The sequence below is a fragment of the Neoarius graeffei genome, chromosome 10 (assembly GCF_027579695.1).
Source record: "Neoarius graeffei isolate fNeoGra1 chromosome 10, fNeoGra1.pri, whole genome shotgun sequence".
Taxonomy (NCBI): domain Eukaryota; kingdom Metazoa; phylum Chordata; class Actinopteri; order Siluriformes; family Ariidae; genus Neoarius; species Neoarius graeffei.
This window is the reverse complement of record NC_083578.1, coordinates 10095061-10116459: the sequence shown is the minus strand read 5'-3', so window position 1 is coordinate 10116459 and position 21399 is coordinate 10095061. Positions and strand designations below refer to the sequence as shown.

At 42.9% G+C, this 21399-nt stretch overlaps 1 protein-coding gene across 5 annotated transcripts in view; it reads left to right on the top strand.

Annotated features, from left to right (window-relative positions):
• Positions 1 to 21399, top strand: part of ncor2 (nuclear receptor corepressor 2) — a 249351-nt gene that overhangs the window by 76525 nt on the left and 151427 nt on the right. For all 5 annotated transcript variants that reach the window (XM_060931244.1, XM_060931245.1, XM_060931247.1 and 2 more), the window contains exon 5: positions 12960 to 13145. In XM_060931244.1, coding sequence (XP_060787227.1) covers positions 12960 to 13145 — 186 coding nt within the window. The remainder of the gene's footprint in view (positions 1 to 12959; positions 13146 to 21399) is intronic.

Below are 21399 nucleotides of genomic sequence, written 5' to 3'. Positions count from 1 at the left end.
TATCTGTTTCGCTCTCTCAGTAGTTGTCTGTATCTGTTTATCTCTCTCGAAATGTCTTTCTTCTGTATCTGTCTGTTGCGCTTTCTCTTGCCGCATCAATCTTTCTGTATCTCTGTCTTCCGTATCTGTCTGTTCTCTCTCTCTCTCTCTCTCTCTCTCTCTCTCTCTCTCTCTCTCTCAGGATCTTTCTTTCTGTATCTGTCGTTCTTCCATATCTGTCTGTGTGCTCTCTCTCTCTCGCACTCAGTGTCTTTCTTCCATATGTCTGTGTGCGCGCGCTCTCTCTCTCTCTCTCTCTCTCTCTCTCTCTCGGTATCTTTCTTTCTGTCTGTCATCCGTATCTCTGTGCGCTCTTTCTGTATCTGTCTATCTTCCATATCTGTCTGTCTGTCTGTGCGCTCTTTCTCTCTCTGTAGCTGTCTTTTCTGTATCTTTCTTCCGTGTCTCTGTGCGCGCTCTCTGTCTTCTGTATCTATCTGTCTGTGCTCTCTCTCTCTCTCTCTCTCTCTCTCTCTCTCTCTCTCTCTCTCTCTCACGATCTGTCTTTCTGTATCTCGCTCTGTCTCTCTCTGTCTTCTGTATCTGTTGCACACTCGGTCTCAGTATCTGTCTCTGTATCTATTTATTTCTCTCTGTCTTTCTTCCATATCTGTCTGTTGTGCTTGCTTGCTCTCTTTCTCTTCCATATCTGTCTGTTGTGTGCACTCTGTCTTTCTTCCATATCTGCGCTCTCTCTCTCTCAGTATCTTTCTGCATCTGTCTTTCTTCCGTATATCTGTGTGCGCTTTCTGTCTCTATTTGTCTGTCTTCCGTATCCTGTGTGCGCGCTCTCTCTCTCTCACTATCTATCTTTGTGTGTGTCTGTGCGCTCTCTGTCTTTCTTCCGTGTCTGTCTGTTGCACTCTGTCTCTTAGTATCTGTCTTTCTATCTATCTCTCTGTATCTATTTATCTCTCGACATGTCTTCTGTATCTGTCTGTTGCGCTCTCTCTCTCTCCTCTCTGTGACTGTCTGTTTCTTTGTTTCTTCTTGTGTGTCTTCTTGGTCTGTGTTTTTGTCTCTGTCTCTCTCCCTTTCTCAGTATCTGTTACCTTACACACACCGGTTGTGTATTCGGAGACGGGTTCTGCGTCCCCTTTATTTAACGCGGATGACTGGAGCGTATGTGGTGTGTAGGTTACGATTATTCAGCGTCTCGGTGTTGGACATGAACTAAAACATCTAAGTGTCATTATGTCTTCATTTACATGAAGTAATTGCCATGGAAACGTGGTGTTCAACCAGACTTGTGTAAGCGGAAAGAGCATTAAAGGCACCAGATAAAAGGCTCGGTTGAAAGCAATGGCCATTATTGGGTTTTGGATGAAGCTGGGACGAGACGGCAGCACGCAGCTCGAGGCACGAGTGATCATCAGCGGGATTCGCTCAGGTCATCGCTCACTGTGCCTTTATTGGCTCCATAAATCAGCTTGTCTTTTACCATTAACCGCTGTTTCCATCCTGCTGCCAGAGACTACAGCTCATTCAGCACACAGGAGCCTGGGGACATGCAAAAGTGTGTGTGAGATTTGGGGTGTGTGTGGGGAAGCGTAACAGAAAGCGGCGGAGGCAGATGTTTGGGGTAATAACTCATGTCCCCAGTCTACTCACAAAACCTCGTTGCGTTCTGTGCCAGAGGTTGTATAAAGGGACCGACCGCCATTCGATTTCACTTTATTTTATTTGCAAATAGTGCTTTTTAACGATACACATCGTCTCACAGGTTTATACAGATTTATATTTAGATCCCTAATGAACCAAGTGGACGTGACGGTGACCCAGACTCCTAAAGGGAAGCTGAGCTGTCTGTGGAGTAGGATTAGAACTCCTTATATCATATTATATAGACACGAGTGTTTTCTTGGGAAATACACCACTCGTATAAACTCAACAAAAATAAAAACTTTACACTCATTTCAAAGTCAATAATTTGAACATTTTGGAAAATAGGTTGGAAATAACGATTGTATTCAATTATCTTGTCATTAAAGATGCTATAGCATACAGATCATGTTTGTCATGGAATCGGTTCCACCGGAAATGCGACGACAATGTCCATGATCAAAAACTGTGAGTCACAACTTGATGCAGAGCAGAGCGCAGGCGATTTCGAATGGTTTGGGCAGTCACTCGACCTCCAAACAATTCGTTCCCAGTGGATGTGGCAGTGACGAACCGATTACGCAAATGACGTAAGACAATCCGTCGGTCTTCTGCGTGTGACGTCACACGTGGTCGACCAGGACGGGGGCGGTCGGCTGTGGTGCCAGTTTGATGGAGACGTGTCTGGAGATTACGGATGGTCTGTCGACTGCATCCCATAACCCTCGCAACGTCAGTGACGGATGTTCCCGTATTCAGCATGCCAATGGCACGTTCACGCTGAATGTTTGACAGTCGTGGCATTGCAAATGAACGAATAATTAACCATAAAACCTTGTTTTTCTGAGATGACACTCTACTCTGCTACCGTGAGATCAATTGCACGTGTATCAATAGGTCACGTCACTTGTGTCACGTGGAAACGTGATTTGAGCGTACAGTGCTCTCGTACGTGCTACGTAGGCCCGACCAGTAGAATGAATGTGTGACGTAATGCCCTTGACAATGCATTTAACCATAATCACAACAAGAACTCTTTCAAGAAAAGTTTCTAAACACTATTTGAAAAATAATGAGTGTCAAGTTTTTATTTTTGCTGAGTATATTTCATCCGGGACACGGAGAACAAAAACCGTGACACAAATCTCTATACGTCACTCGAGAAGAAATCAAGGAGGTGTTTTGTTTTTTGATAAATTTTTAGGGACTTTGTTTCTGAATGTGTCGATATAATAAAAAGAAAATCGCACGTTGGCTTGAAGATATGAAGTTTATCTTCTCGTGTTGAAAAACTCTCATCTTTCATATGAAATGGATCTGAGTGACCATTTAAATAATATTGTCTGGTGTTGAGTGGTATATCAGAGATGTTCCATTCAGTCAGCTTGATCCTGTGAACGAGTCGCTTATCTGATATACCATGAAAAAAGATGATTGTGATTATTATACGTTCCTTTTGGGTGTTCAACGCATCTTTCTCTTTCAAAACTCTCTCAATCTTCCGTATTTAACGAAGCAAACCTGGCGGCCATGTTTGTTTACAAATTCACCGTTGCTCACTCGCTAGTGCGGAAGTTTCTGATGCGTGACGTCATGTTGTTGTCTTGACAACCATGCAATATCGTAAACCATCTTCAACGCTCGTTCTCCATTGGGTACAGTGATGTAATACACATAGGATAAGCGATGCGCTAACAATATTGCATGCTATTAAACCAAATGAATGAAACCTACTCGAAGGGACTAGAACACATTTTTATTCTATCAAAAAAAAAAAAAAGTCCCATATGTATCATAAATAAATGTTATTTACCAGCTGGGAGGTCCATATCGTGAAATAACGTGACCGAGGTCTTGAAAGTACTGAGCGAGTAGTCTGGCTAACGCGACTGCAAAGCTCTACGAGCATTTGGTCTGGCCAAGATATTCAGCCAAACCGTTTCCCAGAGCCCGTGGTTGACCCGCCTCCCTGAAATGCCTCAGTTTGCTACTGGTCGAAGCCAGAAAAGGCTGTGACGAAGCTTAAACCAATCACATCACTCTTTCCTCTGACGTATGCGACGCGACGGGGCTAACTGGTAGATTAAACTCTTACCGAAGCCGGTCGGGAGCAAGGCGAAAACGTCCTTCCTTTCAATAAATACCTCCGGGGCTGCTCTTTGCTCCGGTTTCAATGAGAACTTGCTCCATGTTCGTAATGTTTCTAGTGAATGAAGCGCTTCCGGCATAGATTCTGTAAACAATCTATGGCTTCCGGTCGCAGTTCTACTACGTCACTGCCTTGAACACGCCTCTACCCAGGGCCGTTGGAGATGCTCAAAGTTGATTGGTTCCCGATTTTTCGGGAGCTTGGAAGAGCTGTAGATAGCTTGCCTGGCCAGACTAAGCTCGCAACAGGCCCTCGTGTTGCGTCACACTTAGGATGGGCGGGTCCAGGCTACTGAGCGAGGCCCTCTGGGCCGAGGTCAGTATTCAAGGCCGAGGTTACGGTATTTCACCATACGGACCGACCTTAAGCTGGTAAATAGTATATTTATTTTTTTCTTTACCAAATTCTAACAAAACAAGAGCGCCCGAAAGGGAAAACCGAGCCGAGCCGCCATTTTGAATCCTCATTCACGGCTGTAATGCAAATTGCTTCCTCCTCGGTATACAAGTGCACTTCCATGGCAGGAAAAAAACATTTTGCCGCCTATGTAGTCCCCTATTTATACAAATAGGAGTCATTCAGGATTCAGCCATGTTTTTGCTCGGCGTTAGCAACAGTTAGAGGTTTTTAGCTTTCTCCTGAAATGTTTTCTTTTATTTCTTCTTCCTCAGGGTAGTAAAACTCGCTTTTGCTGTGAACACTGTCGTTATCACTATCCATGCTGTAAAATTAATGCTATTCTCCTGAGAAATGCAAAAAAAAAAATTATTGACAAAAATTGCTACTATGTTTGTCGCTGTTGTGAACGATCGAGTTGCCACAGGTCCGTAACTGGGGTCCGTACTGTAGGACACGGACCCGCTCGCCAGCCAATCAGAGCGCAGGATTTGATCGAAACCGAACCGTGAAAAATCCAGTGACGTCACTCCCAGTGTTTTCCCATTGACTTGCTGTCAAAATGGTGAACTGGTTCGAAATTAAAATCCTTTTGATTGATTAACTTGCCTTTTTTTTTTTTTTGGTGGGTGTGTCTATATTATATCAAGACCGTATCACAGTGGCACGAAGGTATGAAGTTTATCTTCTCATGCTTGCTTTGCTCAATCGTGAATATGTTCACCACTTGAAGATAAGCTTCATATCTTCATATCTTTGCGCAACCGTGTAATATCCTCCATATACAGTGGTGCTTGAAAGTTTGTGAACCCTTTAGAATTTTCTATATTTCTGCATAAAAATGACCTAAAACATCATCAGATTTTCACACAAGTCCTAAAAGTAGATAAAGAGAATCCAGTTAAACAAATGAGACAAAAATATTATACTTGGTCATTTATTTATTGAGGAAAATGATCCAATATTACATATCTGTGAGTGGCAAAAGTATGTGAACCTTTGCTTTCAGTATCTGGTGTGACCCCCTTGTGCAGCAATAACTGCAACTAAACGTTTGCGGTAACTGTTGATCAGTCCTGCACACCGGCTTGGAGGAATTTTAGCCCGTTCCTCCGTACAGAACAGCTTCAACTCTGGGATGTTGGTGGGTTTCCTCACATGAACTGCTCGCTTCAGGTCCTTCCACAACATTTCCATTGGATTAAGGTCAGGACTTTGACTTGGCCATTCCAAAACATTAACTTTATTCTTGTTTAATCATTCTTTGGTAGAACGACTTGTGTGCTTAGGGTCGTTGTCTTGCTGCATGACCCACCTTCTCTTGAGATTCAGTTCATGGACAGATGTCCTGACATTTTCCTTTAGAATTCGCTGGTATAATTCAGAATTCATTGTTCCATCAATGATGGCAAGCCGTCCTGGCCCAGATGCAACAAAACAGGCCCAAACCATGATACTACCACCACCATGTTTCACAGATGGGATAAGGTTCTTATGCTGGAATGCAGTGTTTTCCTTTCTCCAAACATAACGCTTCTCATTTCAACCAAAATGTTCTATTTTGGTCTCATCCTTCACAAAACATTTTTCCAATAGCCTTCTGGCTTGTCCACGTGATATTTAGCAAACTGTAGATGAGCAGCAATGTTCTTTTTGGAGAGCAGTGGCTTTCTCCTTGCAAGCCTGCCATGCACACCATTGTTGTTCAGTGTTCTCCTGATGGTGGACTCATGAACATTAATATTAACCAACGTGAGAGAGGCCTTCAGTTGCTTAGAAGTTACCCTGGGGTCCTTTGTGACCTCGCCGACAATTACACGCCTTGCTCTTGGAGTGATCTTTGTTGGTCGACCACTCCTGGGGAGGGTAACAGTGGTCTTAAATTTCCTGCATTTGTACACAATCTGTCTGACTGTGGATTGGTGGAGTCCAAACTCTTTAGAGATGGTTTTGTAACCTTTTCCAGCCTGATGAGCATCAACAATGCTGTTTCTGAGGTCCTCAGAAATCTCCTTTGTTCGTGCCATGATACACTTCCACAAACGTGTGTTGTGAAGATCAGACTTTGATAGATCCCTGTTCTTTAAATAAAACAGGGTGCCCACTCTCACCTGATTGTCATCCCATCGATTGAAATCACCCGACTCTAATTTCACCTTCAGATTAACTGCTAATCCTAGAGGTTCACATACTTTTGCCACTCACAGATATGTAATATTGGATCATTTTCCTCAATAAATAAATGACCAGGTATAATATTTTTCTTATTTGTTTAACTGGGTTCTCTTTACCTATTTTTAGGACGTGTGTGACAATCTGATGATGTTTTAAGTCATATTTATGCAGAAATATAGAAAATTCTAAAGGGTTCACAAACTTTCAAGCACCACTGTGTGTGTGTGTGTGTGTGTATATATATAAAATACACACATACACGCAGATGAAGAGTAACTGTACGTTCACACCAAATCTCGCTCTGGTTGCCCTGCCAGTGATGCTGTCGAGGTCCTGGACGCTCGGAGAGTTGTAGGACTCGTTAATGAGCATTTATCGTGCATTTGTGGCAGTGAGAGATGCACTAACGACTGAACACCTGATACAGGGGCAAACCTTTGGGTTTATTTCTTCTATTAGACATCAGTGTAGTTCCTGAGGAGGCTCCTATGGATGTTCTATCAGTCTGTGTTCGCTAGCGTCCTGTTTTACACCGTGGTGTGCTGGGGGGGCAGCACATCCAAGAAGGATGGACAAACTGATCAGGCGGGCCAGCATGAAGCTGGACTCTCTGGTGACAGTGGCAGAGAAGAGGACTATGGACAAACTACTGAACATCATGGACGATGCTAGTCACCGTCCGCACACCGTCATCAGCAACCAGAGGAGCCTGTTGAGTGACAGAATGCTCCTTCCCAAGTGCAGGACGAACTTTGTCCGTCACGCCATCAGACTGTACAACTCCTCCTCTCTGGGGCAGAGGACGGGTAACAGGAGGACAGAGGACGGGAAGGAGCAGCAGCCTAGCCTGACGATAAACAATACTGGACAATGTGTAATATAAAGTGCAATACCTCTCCTGCTGGCCTTTTTTCATATTTTATTTTTTATATCCGTATATGTTAATACTTAATTTATCTAGAATTTTTCTCCGTTTTCTATTCTCTGCTTATCCTGTAATGATGCTGCTGGAATTTTAATTTCCCTGAGGGAACCCGCCCAAAGGGATCGATAAAGATCGATCGATGGGATGATAAGTATCGCGTGTGAGAGAGAGAGAGAGAGGTGTAAAGGACTGTTATATCGCACCCTTTACTGTGTGTGTGTGTGTGTGTGTGTGTAGACAACAGGATGAAGGTCCCAGTGATCACACCCACTGGGTGTGTTGAAGTGTGATCGTGTGTGTGAGACTTCCTAAAATAATGTTACACCTAGCTTTGACAGTTGTGTGTTAACGCTAGTAAGCTGATGCCTCCGTATTAATATCTACAGCCACATACTGACGCAAGACAGCACTGACACTCCAGATTCCGTGTGTGTGGATGTACATTTGCATCATGTGTTCAGCTCTGTGTGAAAGTGCTGACAGAAATGACGACTGTTTTGACAGCACGCGCACACACACATCTTCACTTTGAGCCGTTGTGTAATGCAGGGATCGAAACGGGAATTTGGGAGCTCAGAGGTACTGGTCCGAATGGAGTAGCACTGGTCCGTATTTATAATTACAAATTTCAAGCCGATTTTATATATTTATTCGTATAATACAACCATATTATACACGAGTGATCAATTTCAACTGTCTATAAACTTCTTCCTCAGTCATCTTATTATCATCACAATCTTCAAAACCCTCATCCAGATCATCATCATCATCATCTATCGCAGGGGTGGGCAATTATTTTTTCCATGGGGCCACATGAGAAACAGAAAATTTTGTGGAGGGCCGGACCAAAAGGCTGAACTACAGTGGTGCTTGAAAGTTTGTGAACCCTTAAGAATTTTCTATATTTCTGCATAAATATGACCTAAAACATCATCAGATTTTCACACAAGTCCTAAAAGTAGATAAAGAGAAACCAGTTAAACAAATGAGACAAAAATATTACACTTGGTCATTTATTTATTGAGGAAAATGATCCAATATTACATATCTGTGAGTGGCAAAAGTATGTGAACCTCTAGGATTAGCAGTTAATCTGAAGGTGAAATTAGAGTCAGGTGTTTTCAATCAATGGGATGACAATCAGGTGTGAGTGGGCACCCTGTTTTATTTAAAGAACAGGGATCTATCAAAGTCTGATCTTCACAACACATGTTTGTGGAAGTGTATCATGGCACGAACAAAAGAGATTTCTGAGGACCTCAGAAAAAGCGTTGTTAATGTTCATCAGGCTGGAAAAGGTTACAAAACCATCTCTAAAGAGTTTGGACTCCACCAATCCACAGTCAGGCAGATTGTGTACAAATGGAGGAAATTCAAGACCATTGTTGCCCTCCCCAGGAGTGGTCGACCAAGAAGGATCACTCCAAGAGCAAGGCGTGTAATAGTCGGCAAGGTCACGAAAGACCCCAGGGTAACTTCTAAGCAACTGAAGGCCTCTCTCACATTGGCTAATGTGGATGTTCCTGAGTCCACCATCAGGAGAACACTGAACAACAATGGTGTGCATGGCAGGGTTGGAAGGAGAAAGCCACTGCTCTCCAAAAAGAACATTGCTGCTGATCTGCAGTTTGCTAAAGATCACGTGGACAAGCCAGAAGGCTGTTGGAAAAAATGTTTTGTGGACGGATGAGACCAAAATAAAACTTTTTGGTTTAAATGAGAAGCGTTATGTTTGGAGAAAGGAAAACACTGCATTACAGCATAAGAACCTTATCCCATCTGTGAAACATGGTGGTGGTAGTATCATGGTTTGGGCCTGTTTTGCTGCATCTGGGCCAGGACAGCTTGCCATCATTGATGGAACAATGAATTCTGAATTATACCAGCGAATTCTAAAGGAAAATGTCAGGACATCTGTCCATGAACTGAATCTCAAGAGAAGGTGTATCATGCAGCAAGACAACGACCCTAAGCACACAAGTCGTTCTACCAAAGAATGGTTAAAGAAGAATAAAGTTAATGTTTTGGAATGGCCAAGTCAAAGTCCTGACCTTAATCCAATGGAAATGTTGTGGAAGGACCTGAAGCGAGCAGTTCATGTGAGGAAACCCACCAACATCCCAGAGTTGAAGCTGTTCTGTACGGAGGAACGGGCTAAAATTCCTCCAAGCCGGTGTGCAGGACTGATCGACAGTTATAGCAAACGTTTAGCTGCAGTTATTGCTGCACAAGGGGGTCACACCAGATACTTTCTACTCCAAATATCAAGCAAGATGCATCATATTATAATAATGATGCCCACATTTGTAGTCTAATCACCTCATTTGGTGTTTTTTATTTGTTCAGTGAGAGAAATCTCGTCTCTGTTGGTCTTTAACGAGTGCATCAGAGTCAGGTTGAATGTCTGAGGTGGAGATGCGAAGCACAGCTGACAGATGATCATCAGTCGATTCGGTGTAGGTATCAGATCTACAGATCGGCTCGGGCTCCGGCGCCTGCTGGTGACGTCACACTGTGTGATTGGCTGGACCGTTTGAAGGATGACGTACAAGTTTGTGGTTGGTCTGGACAAATTACGGAAGTAGTTATCGCGGGATTAGGTTTTGTGGAATTTCATGTCATGTTCATGTCACGCGCATTGCGTTTTTGTTGAACACAATTTCAAAATAAAAGCAATGCACATTCAGTCCATGCATGAGGTAAAATTAGAAAATACGTTTATTTTGTAATTTCTAATTAACCTTTCGCGGGCCGGTCAGAATGAACCAAAGGGCCGGATGCGGCCCGCGGGCCGTAAAATGCCCAGGTCTGATCTATCGGGTCATACACCACATCATGCTGTGCCTCCTCGTCATCTTCATCTTCCTCATTCTGTCTCTCCTGGGGCTCTGCATCTCCCGCCACATACTCCCTCTCATCACCTGCAGGCTGCTCTGGCTCGTCATACTTGTTGAGCGATGTCCGTTTGTTTTGATAGCTTTCGGAAATGTCAAGCCAAGGACTTTTAAACTTCGCGGGGGTCTAATCTATCTGACCAATAGCGGTTCAAGTTACATTTGTCTTCACGGGCAGCAATGAAAATGAACGGGAAGAAACGAAACTTCACGCAGCCATGCTGCATGTAGCGGCGTATACTGCGCACGTAAACAATATGGCGGCGCCCACGTCTATGCCAACTTGACACATGTCTCACAAAATCCAGGCTTTCGTCTAAACCGGGGAACAGGGGTGCTGCGCCCTCTTACTCTCGGCGTGCGCCCCCTTACCGAAATGCCGATTGAACCCCAAGTCACACTTAGGCCATGCACTTATATGCTACTGCACAACATGCAATCTTTCTCAAAACGATCTTTTCTCCGTGAAAACATCCCAGCAACACTACGTGACCATGTGTCTGATCATCAAATACGTTATAATTACTCCAATCATAGTAGATACACCGCCAGACGGTGCAAAAACAATCCGAATTGGTGTTTTCCAGACTGAGGCGCCATGTTGTTTAGTTGTTTACTTGTCGCGGCTGCTCTCGCAAGATTTGACATGGGTTACATACAAGGTCAGCTGACTTGTAGAGCGAGATTTCTCGAGACTGAATGACCTTTCACCCACCGGCGCGGGAGCTTTTGACAGAAGTAGTTCGCGAGTTGTCTTTGTTGACGCTTGGGCATTTAAAGATGTCATCCCACGGCACGAAACGGAAGAAAGCCAAAGACTGTCCAGGGCAGAAGAAGATTACTTCTTTCTTTTTCAATGTTGACAGACAATTTGTTACAATTTCCCTCTCAGATAGCCTCAGAATGTCCTATTGTAGCCTCAATTTTTCAAAGGCTTCGCACGGCGGGGGGGGACGGACAACCGGCACCATCCCCCCTGCTTCACTCCCTCGCCATGGTGAGCACCCTCATACTAAATTTTTCTAGAAAAAACCCTGAAATCTATTGAAATTATCGTAAAAAACGGTAAAATAGACCAAGTTCTGCTTAAAATGGGCAAGAATCGTTGATAGAAACCATCGAGGCAGTGAGTAGTTTGATATATATATATACACACAACCCCAATTCCAAAAAAGTTGGGACAAAGTACAAATTGTAAATAAAAACGGAATGCAATGATGTGAAAGTTTCAAAATTCCATATTTTATTCAGAATAGAACATAGAGGACATATCAAATGTTTAAACTGAGAAAATGTATCATTTAAAGAGAAAAATTAGGTGATTTTACATTTCGTGACAACACCACATCTCAAAAAAGTTGGGACAAGGCCATGTTTCCCACTGTGAGACATCCCCTTTTCTCTTTACAACAGTCTGTAAACGTCTGGGGACTGAGGAGACAAGTTGCTCAAGTTTAGGGATAGGAATGTTAACCCATTCTTGTCTAATGTAGGATTCTAGTTGCTCGACTGTCTTAGGTCTTTTTTGTCGTATCTTCCGTTTTATGATGCGCCAAATGTTTTCTGTGGGTGAAAGATCTGGACTGCAGGCTGGCCAGTTCAGTACCCGGACCCTTCTTCTACGCAGCCATGATGCTGTAATTGATGCAGTATGTGGTTTGGCATTGTCATGTTGGAAAATGCAAGGTCTTCCCTGAAAGAGACGTCGTCTGGATGGGAGCATATGTTGCTCTAGAACCTGGATATACCTTTCAGCATTGATGGTGCCTTTCCAGATGTGTAAGCTGCCCATGCCACACGCACTAATGCAACCCCATACCATCAGAGATGCAGGCTTCTGAACTGAGCGCTGATAACAACTCGGGTCGTCCTTCTCCTCTTTAGTCCGAATGACACGGCGTCCCTGATTTCCATAAAGAACTTCACATTTTGATTCGTCTGACCACAGAACAGTTTTCCACTTTGCCACAGTCCATTTTAAATGAGCCTTGGCCCAGAGAAGACGTCTGCGCTTCTGGATCATGTTTAGATACGGCTGCTTCTTTGAACTATAGAGTTTTAGCTGGCAACGGCGGATGGCACGGTGAATTGTGTTCACAGATAATGTTCTCTGGAAATATTCCTGAGCCCATTTTGTGATTTCCAATACAGAAGCATGCCTGTATGTGACGCAGTGCCGTCTAAGGGCCCGAAGATCACGGGCACCCAGTATGGTTTTCCGGCCTTGACCCTTACGCACAGATTCTGCCAGATTCTCTGAATCTTTTGATGATATTATGCACTGTAGATGATGATATGTTCAAACTCTTTGCAATTTTACACTGTCGAACTCCTTTCTGATATTGCTCCACTATTTGTCGGTGCAGAATTAGGGGGATTGGTGATCCTCTTCCCATCTTTACTTCTGAGAGCCGCTGCCACTCCAAGATGCTCTTTTTATACCCAGTCATGTTAATGACCTATTGCCAATTGACCTAATGAGTTGCAATTTGGTCCTCCAGCTGTTCCTTTTTTGTACCTTTAACTTTTCCAGCCTCTTATTGCCCCTGTCCCAACTTTTTTGAGATGTGTTGCTGTCATGAAATTTCAAAATGTCTCATTTTTGACATTTGATATGTTGTCTATATTCTATTGTGAATACAATATCAGTTTTTGAGATTTGTAAATTATTGCATTCCGTTTTTATTTACAATTTGTACTTTGTCCCAACTTTCCCAACAGTCAGGTATGATGCATGTTGTAAAAAGTGTGTAAAATGGTTTGTTTGTGTGGTGTGCAGGAGCGTAGCAGCAGCTCGATGGGGAAGATCGAACCCATCTCTCCGGTGAGTCCAGCGGTGATGGAGGCCGACCTGGAGCTGGTGCCCACGCGCTTTTCGAAAGAGGAGCTCATCCAGAACATGGACCGCGTGGACCGAGAGATCACCATGGTGGAACAGCAGATCTGCAAACTGAGGAAGAAACAGGTAACGGTTCTGAGCGTGGGCCGTCACGCATCAGCTCCTGTCTTCAGTACTTTGGGGAAACCAAAACCTCTCTGTTAGATCAGATTTTAGAATATTCTTCTACTTTGGTCCAAACCAGAGTCAGTGCTCACGTGCACAGCACGGCTGCGGAGCGTTTTATTCCTCTTACACCACAGCCGTTTGCCGATGCTATTAATGTTGTGGCACATCCACCCAGCTAGCTCCTGTTCTCATTCTCTCACTAACCTTTCTTCCCTCTTTCTTTTTTGTAAAAAAAAAAAAACGCACAGCTTGTCATGTTACTGCGACGAGAAACCACAAAAAACAACAAGAAGTGTAAAAGTCCGAGCTGACACTAGACACGCCTTCTGGAAATGTTTTTATAAATAAATGTTGTCTTCTCAGAAAACAGACCATGTTATCTTTGTTGAATCATTTCATGCTTATGAGAACTCGTGTGAAGTTGTCGCTATAGAAACGATTACGTATTCGGACGGGCGTGTTAATAGAGCCGCTGTCCTTCTGACCAATCAGAATGGAGGATTCCGCTTCAGCAGCGTTGTGGTACAACAGCCAGGTCATTAGCGTTTATTCGTTCCTCAGGATGAAGATGATTCCTTTTGCATCCTGTTATGTTGATTTGATTTAATTTTGACTCGTAATAGGCGCATCAGGAAAATGTGCACAATAAATGTCCAGTGTTTCCCGTCCTGACTCTAGCGAGCGACTCGCCTGCGTGTCGTGCAAGTTTAGCCGATCTGATGTTAGACGGGGCCAACTGGCAGCCAGGCGCCATCATGATGGTGCTGTGAGGCCGCTGTTTGTCTTCTTACGCTCCGTCCACGTTAATACGTTTTAGGATAAATAAATCGTGCACACGGATTGGTCGAAAAATTTGCACTATTTCTCGATAATCATCTCGAGCGACTCGGCAAAACGTCAGCCGATCGCTTCGTCACCATAAGTGAGGAAGAATTACAAGTGACGAAAGAAAACGCTGCTCCTAAAAGCACTAAAGATGCTCCGAAGTTTGGTCTAAAACTATCCAAAGGTAAAGTGGAGTTGTGATGTATTTTATCGATTTTAAAACAAAGTATTTTAAGTGACTCGGCGTAGATAAGTGAGACAAATGTGACCCCTCACCGAATCCAGGGACGCATGTCGGCCGAAACGAATCCGAGATAATCGCAAAAAAAGCATTTTTTTTTTTTTCGAAATTTATGATTTTTGTTTTTTTCCATCATGTGCAAGTTGAGATCTTGAAGAATGCAATCAGTATTTCAGATAATAGATTGTTTTGTTGGAAAAGCATACATTTTTTGTTGCAAATTGTCTCGTTTTTGTCAGGACTGTAGCCTGCTGGGGGGTGTGGGTAAATTACTATATGGGCCATTCACATGATGATTTAAGTCTTTTTTTTTTTTTTCGCGAATCAGCTGTATGATACGAGCTGAGCTCGTGGCTACTTAAGCTGCATACAGGCGTGTAATTTCACTATGGAATGAGCAAGCTAAACAGAGCGCAGAGGAGCTGAAACACCGCGAAGCAAACAGACACACGGTATTTACATCGGAGATAACCATTTCTAGCCAAAAAAAAAAACGCAACCTCGTTTTCCAGATTGAATGGAATACTTGAATGATCGGATGATACACGGACCGTTCTAGGATTACATTCCATCGGAGGCATTGGTGTGTGCAAGGCGCCGTTTCTCTTTCTGATGGGGTAAGTTTATTAATCTAAGGCTGTGTGGTTATTTTTGCATGTAACGGAGAGTGTTGTGGTTTGGTTAAGCCTAGGTCACAACCGGACGTACGATTTTTTTGGCCGTGCGATTTTTGGCGTTTCCCAAATCGCTGCGGTTTTTTTTTTTGTTCATGGAGAAAGACGTGCGTTGGCCGTAAGTTTGTCTTGCAACCTGAAAAAAACGTAAGTGCCCGTAGAGTTTGTTTGACATGACAAAGAACCTCTGCGGCCGGTCTGCGGCTCGAAAATCAGCACATCACGCGCGCCCTCCGTGCGTTTCTTGCGTTTTTTGCGTGTAGACCGGCCGTAGGAGCGCGTACCGTACGGCCGGTTGTAACCGAGGCTTTACATGAAACTAGCGTTGTGTTAGTTGTGTCATCATCGTGCTATCTTTCTTTCTTACGGTGTGAGTAATTTTTCAACCACAAAACGTTAAAGTATACTTTAGGACTTATTTTTGTACTTCATAATTGTGTTGGGCATACTTTGCATGCAAGGAAAATTGACGTGGTGATCTTTGTTTACATGAAAGTAGTATCGTGCTAGCTCATAGGAGGTAGGACTTTCATTAATGTCATGCAAATGAGCACCATTATGTGCCCGCCCTGCACCCAGAGTAACTGAGATGGAAAACTTTGAGGGCGATTTTCTCCCTTTCCTGTTTTAAGAGGTATGCACTTTCAAAAGGCCACACATTCTTCAAATATTGTCAGATCTCCACATGGAAGGCATCATTGGAAAGCTTAGAAACTGTACTTTCTGAATCTGTCAATAACTCAAAATGCCCCCGGGCAGACATGTGTCCCTGGATTCTGTTTTCTGACAAATCTGCATTGTGCCGTTATTACATTTGCATGTTGCTTTTGAAGATTGAAATACATTTTTCTTAATATGATTTTTAAAAAAAAAAAAGAAAAATCACCTGTGTATTAATACTAAAACAGTTCTCCGCCTCCGGCTCGGTGAATATCGGTGATTTTATTGTACATACAGTTAGGGCTGCTCGATTACGGAAAAAAATAATAATCACGATTATTTCAGTCAATACTGAAATCACGATTATTCAAATGATTTTTTGAAACAATGCATTTATTCAGCATTTCTCTTTAAAACAAAAAAAAAACCTCTTTGTTATTGATCATTTATGTTCGCCTTTCTTTCAAACTGGAAATTTAGTCTAGAAAAACTTAAGTTTGCTATGTATCAAACAAAACAAAAATATTCTTTTGACATGAGACAGAGAAAAACAAATGTACATAGGCTGCATGTCTTTGGCTAAATAATATCCGATGGATGCTGTGAGTGCGTTGTGCCTCTCCGAACTCGTGGCATTGTAGAGAGTGGCTGCATTGTCTTGCTGGTTGTGGCGGCATCGGCTTTATCTTTTTGTTTGTTTTTTATTGTTTCGTCGTGAATAATTTATGGCTCAGTTTCAGGTGGTTGAAGAGGTTTGTAGCGTTGCCAAGAGGCGCAGATACTACCTTATTGCAAATCTTACACACGATGCGCTTCTGTTCCACGTCGGACTCTTCGAATCCAAAGTGATCCCATGTTACAGACGTTTTTCGTCCCTTTTTGTCGATCAACCGATTCTGCCCTCCTGTCATCTTGCAAGCCTACCTCGCGCCAAGCAATTCACAATCTCTCCTCCTTTCAGCTGCGTGAGTGGAGAGCCATAGAGGCACACACACTGCTTCTGCCGCTTGAGAGTTGTCGGCAAGTCTGCGCATGGGCCCGCGGGAAGGAAATGTATTGCGTGTGCGCATCCACGACAAATGGCAAAATAATCGTTTCAATTCGATTATATCAAATCAAGTCAAATCAAGTTTGTGTATAGCGCTTTTAACAATAAACATTGTCGCAAAGCAGCTTTACAGAATTTGAATGACTTAAAACATGAGCTAATTTTATCCCTAATCTATCCCCAATGAGCAAGCCTGTGGCGACGGTGGGAAGGGAAAACTCCCTCAGACGACATGAGGAAGAAACCTCGAGAGGAACCAGACTCAAAAGGGAACCCATCCTCATTTGGGCAACAACAGACAACATGACTATAATATTAACAGTTTTAACAGGTATAACCCTCAACTGTCCTCATGGGGCCGTCCTTCACAGGAGTGGGGCGATAAAACTCCGACCAGACACAGGGCACCAGGATGGATCAAGCAGGTCCGAGGGGCAGAAGAGGCCAGCATCTCAATCCCAGGATCAACATGTAACTCAGAGGGACAGATTGTGGGGGGGGGGAAGAGAGAGAAAGAAAACACAGGTTGTTAGGTATGCCCTAAAAATGACAAGTATTAAATCTGTGTGGTAGGCTCACAGAGACGAGAGTCTTTACATCAGGCATAACACACAACAATGGCATGTTAATATGGTAAAATATATCATGACCTGCTCTGGCTGGATGCTTGATTGGGTGATGGGAGCACACTCCTCAGCAATGATGAGATGCAGATGGGACCCTTAGGCCTGGCCAAGACAATTCAGTTACATTTCACCGGGTCTGGGACATGCGACAGAATGTCTGACGGCCGATTCCCTGCAGGCTACGATAGCCAGTCGAGGTCTCCACCCTCTCCACCAAAAGATTTCCTGTTGACTCCATGTAACTCAGAGGGACAGATTTGGGGGGGGGGAAGGGAAAGAAAACGCAGGTTGTTAGGTATGCCCAATGTCACCTGAATAAGTAGGAACAGTATACATATTGCACCGAGTACAAGCAGGGACTCCGGCAACTAACTATGACAGCATAACTAAAAGGAGAGAGCCAGAAGGTAACACAGGTAACACAGATTATATGAATTTTGAGATCGTTTGACACAAAAATCGAAATCGTGATCAAAATTCGATTAATTGCACAGCCCTACATACAGGACACTTTTTTTTTTTTTTTTTTTGATGGAATAAAACCATAGTATTATATTCCCTTCTATTATATTTGGTTTGCTAGCATGCAGTATTGTTAGCATATCGCGTATCCTATGTGTATTACATCATTCTACATAATGAACAATGAGCGTTGAAGATGGTTTACAATATTGCGTGGTTGTCAAGACAACGTGACGTCACACGTCAGAGATGTAAAACTTCTGCGCTAGTGAGCGACTGGGACCATTTGTAAACAAACATGGCTGCTGAAAGAGAAGGACGCACTGGACACCCAAAAGAAACGTGTATGTCGTATAATAATATTGTCGTCTTCGAGTCATACAATATCTGATGCACCACTCAACGCCAGCCAACGTTCTTTCAATAATAACCTTGACTTCGTCTCAATTATTATTCACCGATGATCACTTCGCCTTCAGTGACTAATTGTTAATCGGTTTTAAAATGCATCACTTTTGCCGCGTTTACGCCCGGCGTCCGCATTACTCCAGGGCGTTTGAGCCCTTGCGCTAGTTTAAAAACTCCTGCGTAGCATTTTAGTGTCGACGAGTGAAACCGGAGACATTCGGAAACGATGACAGACACGCACATTCGCGTCCTGTCACGACGTGTCCATCTCTGATTCGTCACGCTCCTATCACACGAGCCTTCGCTGTAAGAAAACAAACAGCAGGAAATCACTAATGTGAGCCATTTCATGTTAGACAAACAGAATAACTGTAGTGTTTGTGTGTTTTCAGATAAAGTACCGCAAGGACTGTCAGATGTCAAAAACCGCACGTTAAGATAAGAAAAGATGGCCTTTTATCATCCCACAAGGGGAAATTTACATCGTTACAGCAGCAAAATATAGAAAAAGTACCAAGTATACAAAAAAAAAGGGGATACGGGTCGGTCTCAGAAACTGGTCTCTCATTTGAGACGTTATGGTCAAAAAATAAATTTTCTAATTTTACTGAGTTGTTTTTTTTTTTTTTTTTTTGCATTTACCTAACACTCAATGCTTCTTTTGTCATGTTTAATAAGAATAAAGATAGCATCTCACTTTATCTGGCCTCCACTGTGGAACATTATTTTGATTACAATTCAAATGCTTTTGTAAAATTTATTTCCATATAAAATAACTCCATCATGAAGAATTAAAGCCCCTCCTTCACAGATGAGTGAAAATATTGGATAAATTTCCTCTTTTTGATCGCTTGGGTTAAAAATGCCAAGTTATGATGACTGAATTGATGATTCACTTAAATATGAATAATATGATACATTTTGGGTATTTGATATGGCGAAATGGGGCACAATGGAAAAATCAAGAACACACCGGAAAGATGAGAATAACGGCGCTGGTAAAAGAACAGCGACTGTACCGGCTGAAGGTCGCGCGGGTCTCTGCTGCGGCGCGCGAGCAACGGGACATCACTACCACACCGCATGGAGCATGAGGCGGGGGCGGGGCAAAATGACTGGCTGTAGATTCTATCAAAAGTTTGATCTAAATTGACCGTGGTTGCAAAATATTGGCCAAAAATACGCAAACACTACGAAATATGAAAGTAAGATGACAAAGAAACATTCTATTGCCTTATACTGCAAGACTAGAACAAAATAAAACTGTCAAAACTCACCTTTTCAGTGATAACGTCCGAACAGATCACTCGCGTAACAGAGACCGCAAATGGAAGCACGATCAACTTCTAACTGTTGGAGTGGAAAATTCCATTCTACACATGCAAATTGTTAATGTGTGTCCTTCCCCGCACACAAATAACACGCTACGGTAAAAAATAGACCACAACTCATTTTATAGCTCAGAAATTCATACAAGACCAGCTACCATCGTAACGTATTCTGTAAGAAACATATTCTATACCTAACTTTCAGCTTTTGTTTTAAAAAACAAAATCGCAGATTTATAACTAAATGTTTATATGGCGTAGTGATTTTAAGTTACTACTTTTGGTGAGGTCGTGACCTTGACCCTGAGGCTTTCCGTTTAGATAAAAACACACGATTGTATTGGTTTTGGGTCTGCGGAAAATGGAGTTACGACGGTGATCAAATATTCTGCATGATGTTTTATTACGGTTGTGATTATTCTGTGAGCACACCAATCCTTAGGTGTATAAAGCTACAACTTAAAATACAATTAGTGATAACTGTAGACTTTTCAGTGGACTACAACCTTTTTAAGGGAATGTGATGTAGTCAACCATTTATCATGTCCCAGATCAAGCCGCCATTTTTCCACAAATTTGCAGAATTTTTGCCAAATTCTGAATAGAGTATTCACATCAAAGATTTGGTTTTATCTGTATTATTTCTTTCATCATTTTATTTCAAATTAAAACCATCACCATTCAAAACCGTATAGTTTATTGACTGTGAGTATATTTAGTGGGGGACCCCCACAGTACCCAGTTTCTGAGACAGACCCATGTATAAAAAGAAATAAACTACAAATTTAGGGATAAAAATTAACAAATTTGCATACATTAACAGGTTTGGAGATGTATCATTAACGTGAGTGTATTACACGTGTAAGTCTTGCACAAGAGCCATTTTATCAGTGTGTAGCTAGCAGTTTGCTGTAAAGTACTGATGCTGATAGTCCGTGAACACCGTATACATTCAGAAGGGACTCTATGGGTGTAGAAGTGATCTGGACAGTATTGTTGATTATTGTGAGGAGCGTCTGGTGCTGTGCTTGGTGAGGTGCCGGTTGTACAGTCTCACAGCGGTAGGGAGGAAGGAGCTGCTGGATCTTTCCTTAACACACCGCAGATGGAGGAGCCGATCACTGAAGGAGCTGCCCAGTGCTGCTACTGTCTCCTCCAGTGGATGGGAGGTGTTCGCCATGAAGGATGGCAACTTGGCCAACATCCTCCTCTCTCCCACTACGTCCACTGAGTCCAGTGCACAGCCCAGGACAGATCCTGCCTTCCTAATCGGCTTATTGAGGTTTTTTTTTCCTCTCTGCTTCCCCAACAGACAACTCCATAGAATATGGCTGATGCCACCACAGAGTCATAAAGAGTTCAGAAGTGGACCCTGAACTCCAAAACCTCCTCAGCAGGTGGAGTCTGCTCTGGCCTTTCTTGTACAGGCCGTGTGTGATCAGTCCAGTCCAGTTTATTGTTCAGATGAACACCCAGGTGCTTGTAGCGCCAAACAATCTCAATGTCCTTTCCCTGAATGTTCACTGGGGTAGCTGAAGAGAAGCTCGTCCTGCGGAAATCCTTGGTTTATCTTGTGTTGATCTGGAGGGAGTTCCATTGGCACCAGTCCACAAAGTTCCTTGTCAGTTTTTTGTACTCGCGATCATCGCCATCTGAGATGTAGCCCACGATAGCAGTCATCAGAGAACAACTTCTGTAGATGATGGGTAGTTGTATCGTATCTAAAGTCCGCAGTGTAAAGTGTGAACGGAAATGATATCTGCATGATATGGATTTTTTTTTTTTCAATGAGGAAAGTTGTACATCTGGTACGAGTTGTACAGCTTCTGTATTGTAATGTAATATAATATGATTTCAACTTATTGGGTGCACGGTTTGTACTAGTGTATCATATTTCTTCATCTTTCAGGGTGAAGTGCACCATTTTGTTGGAAAATATA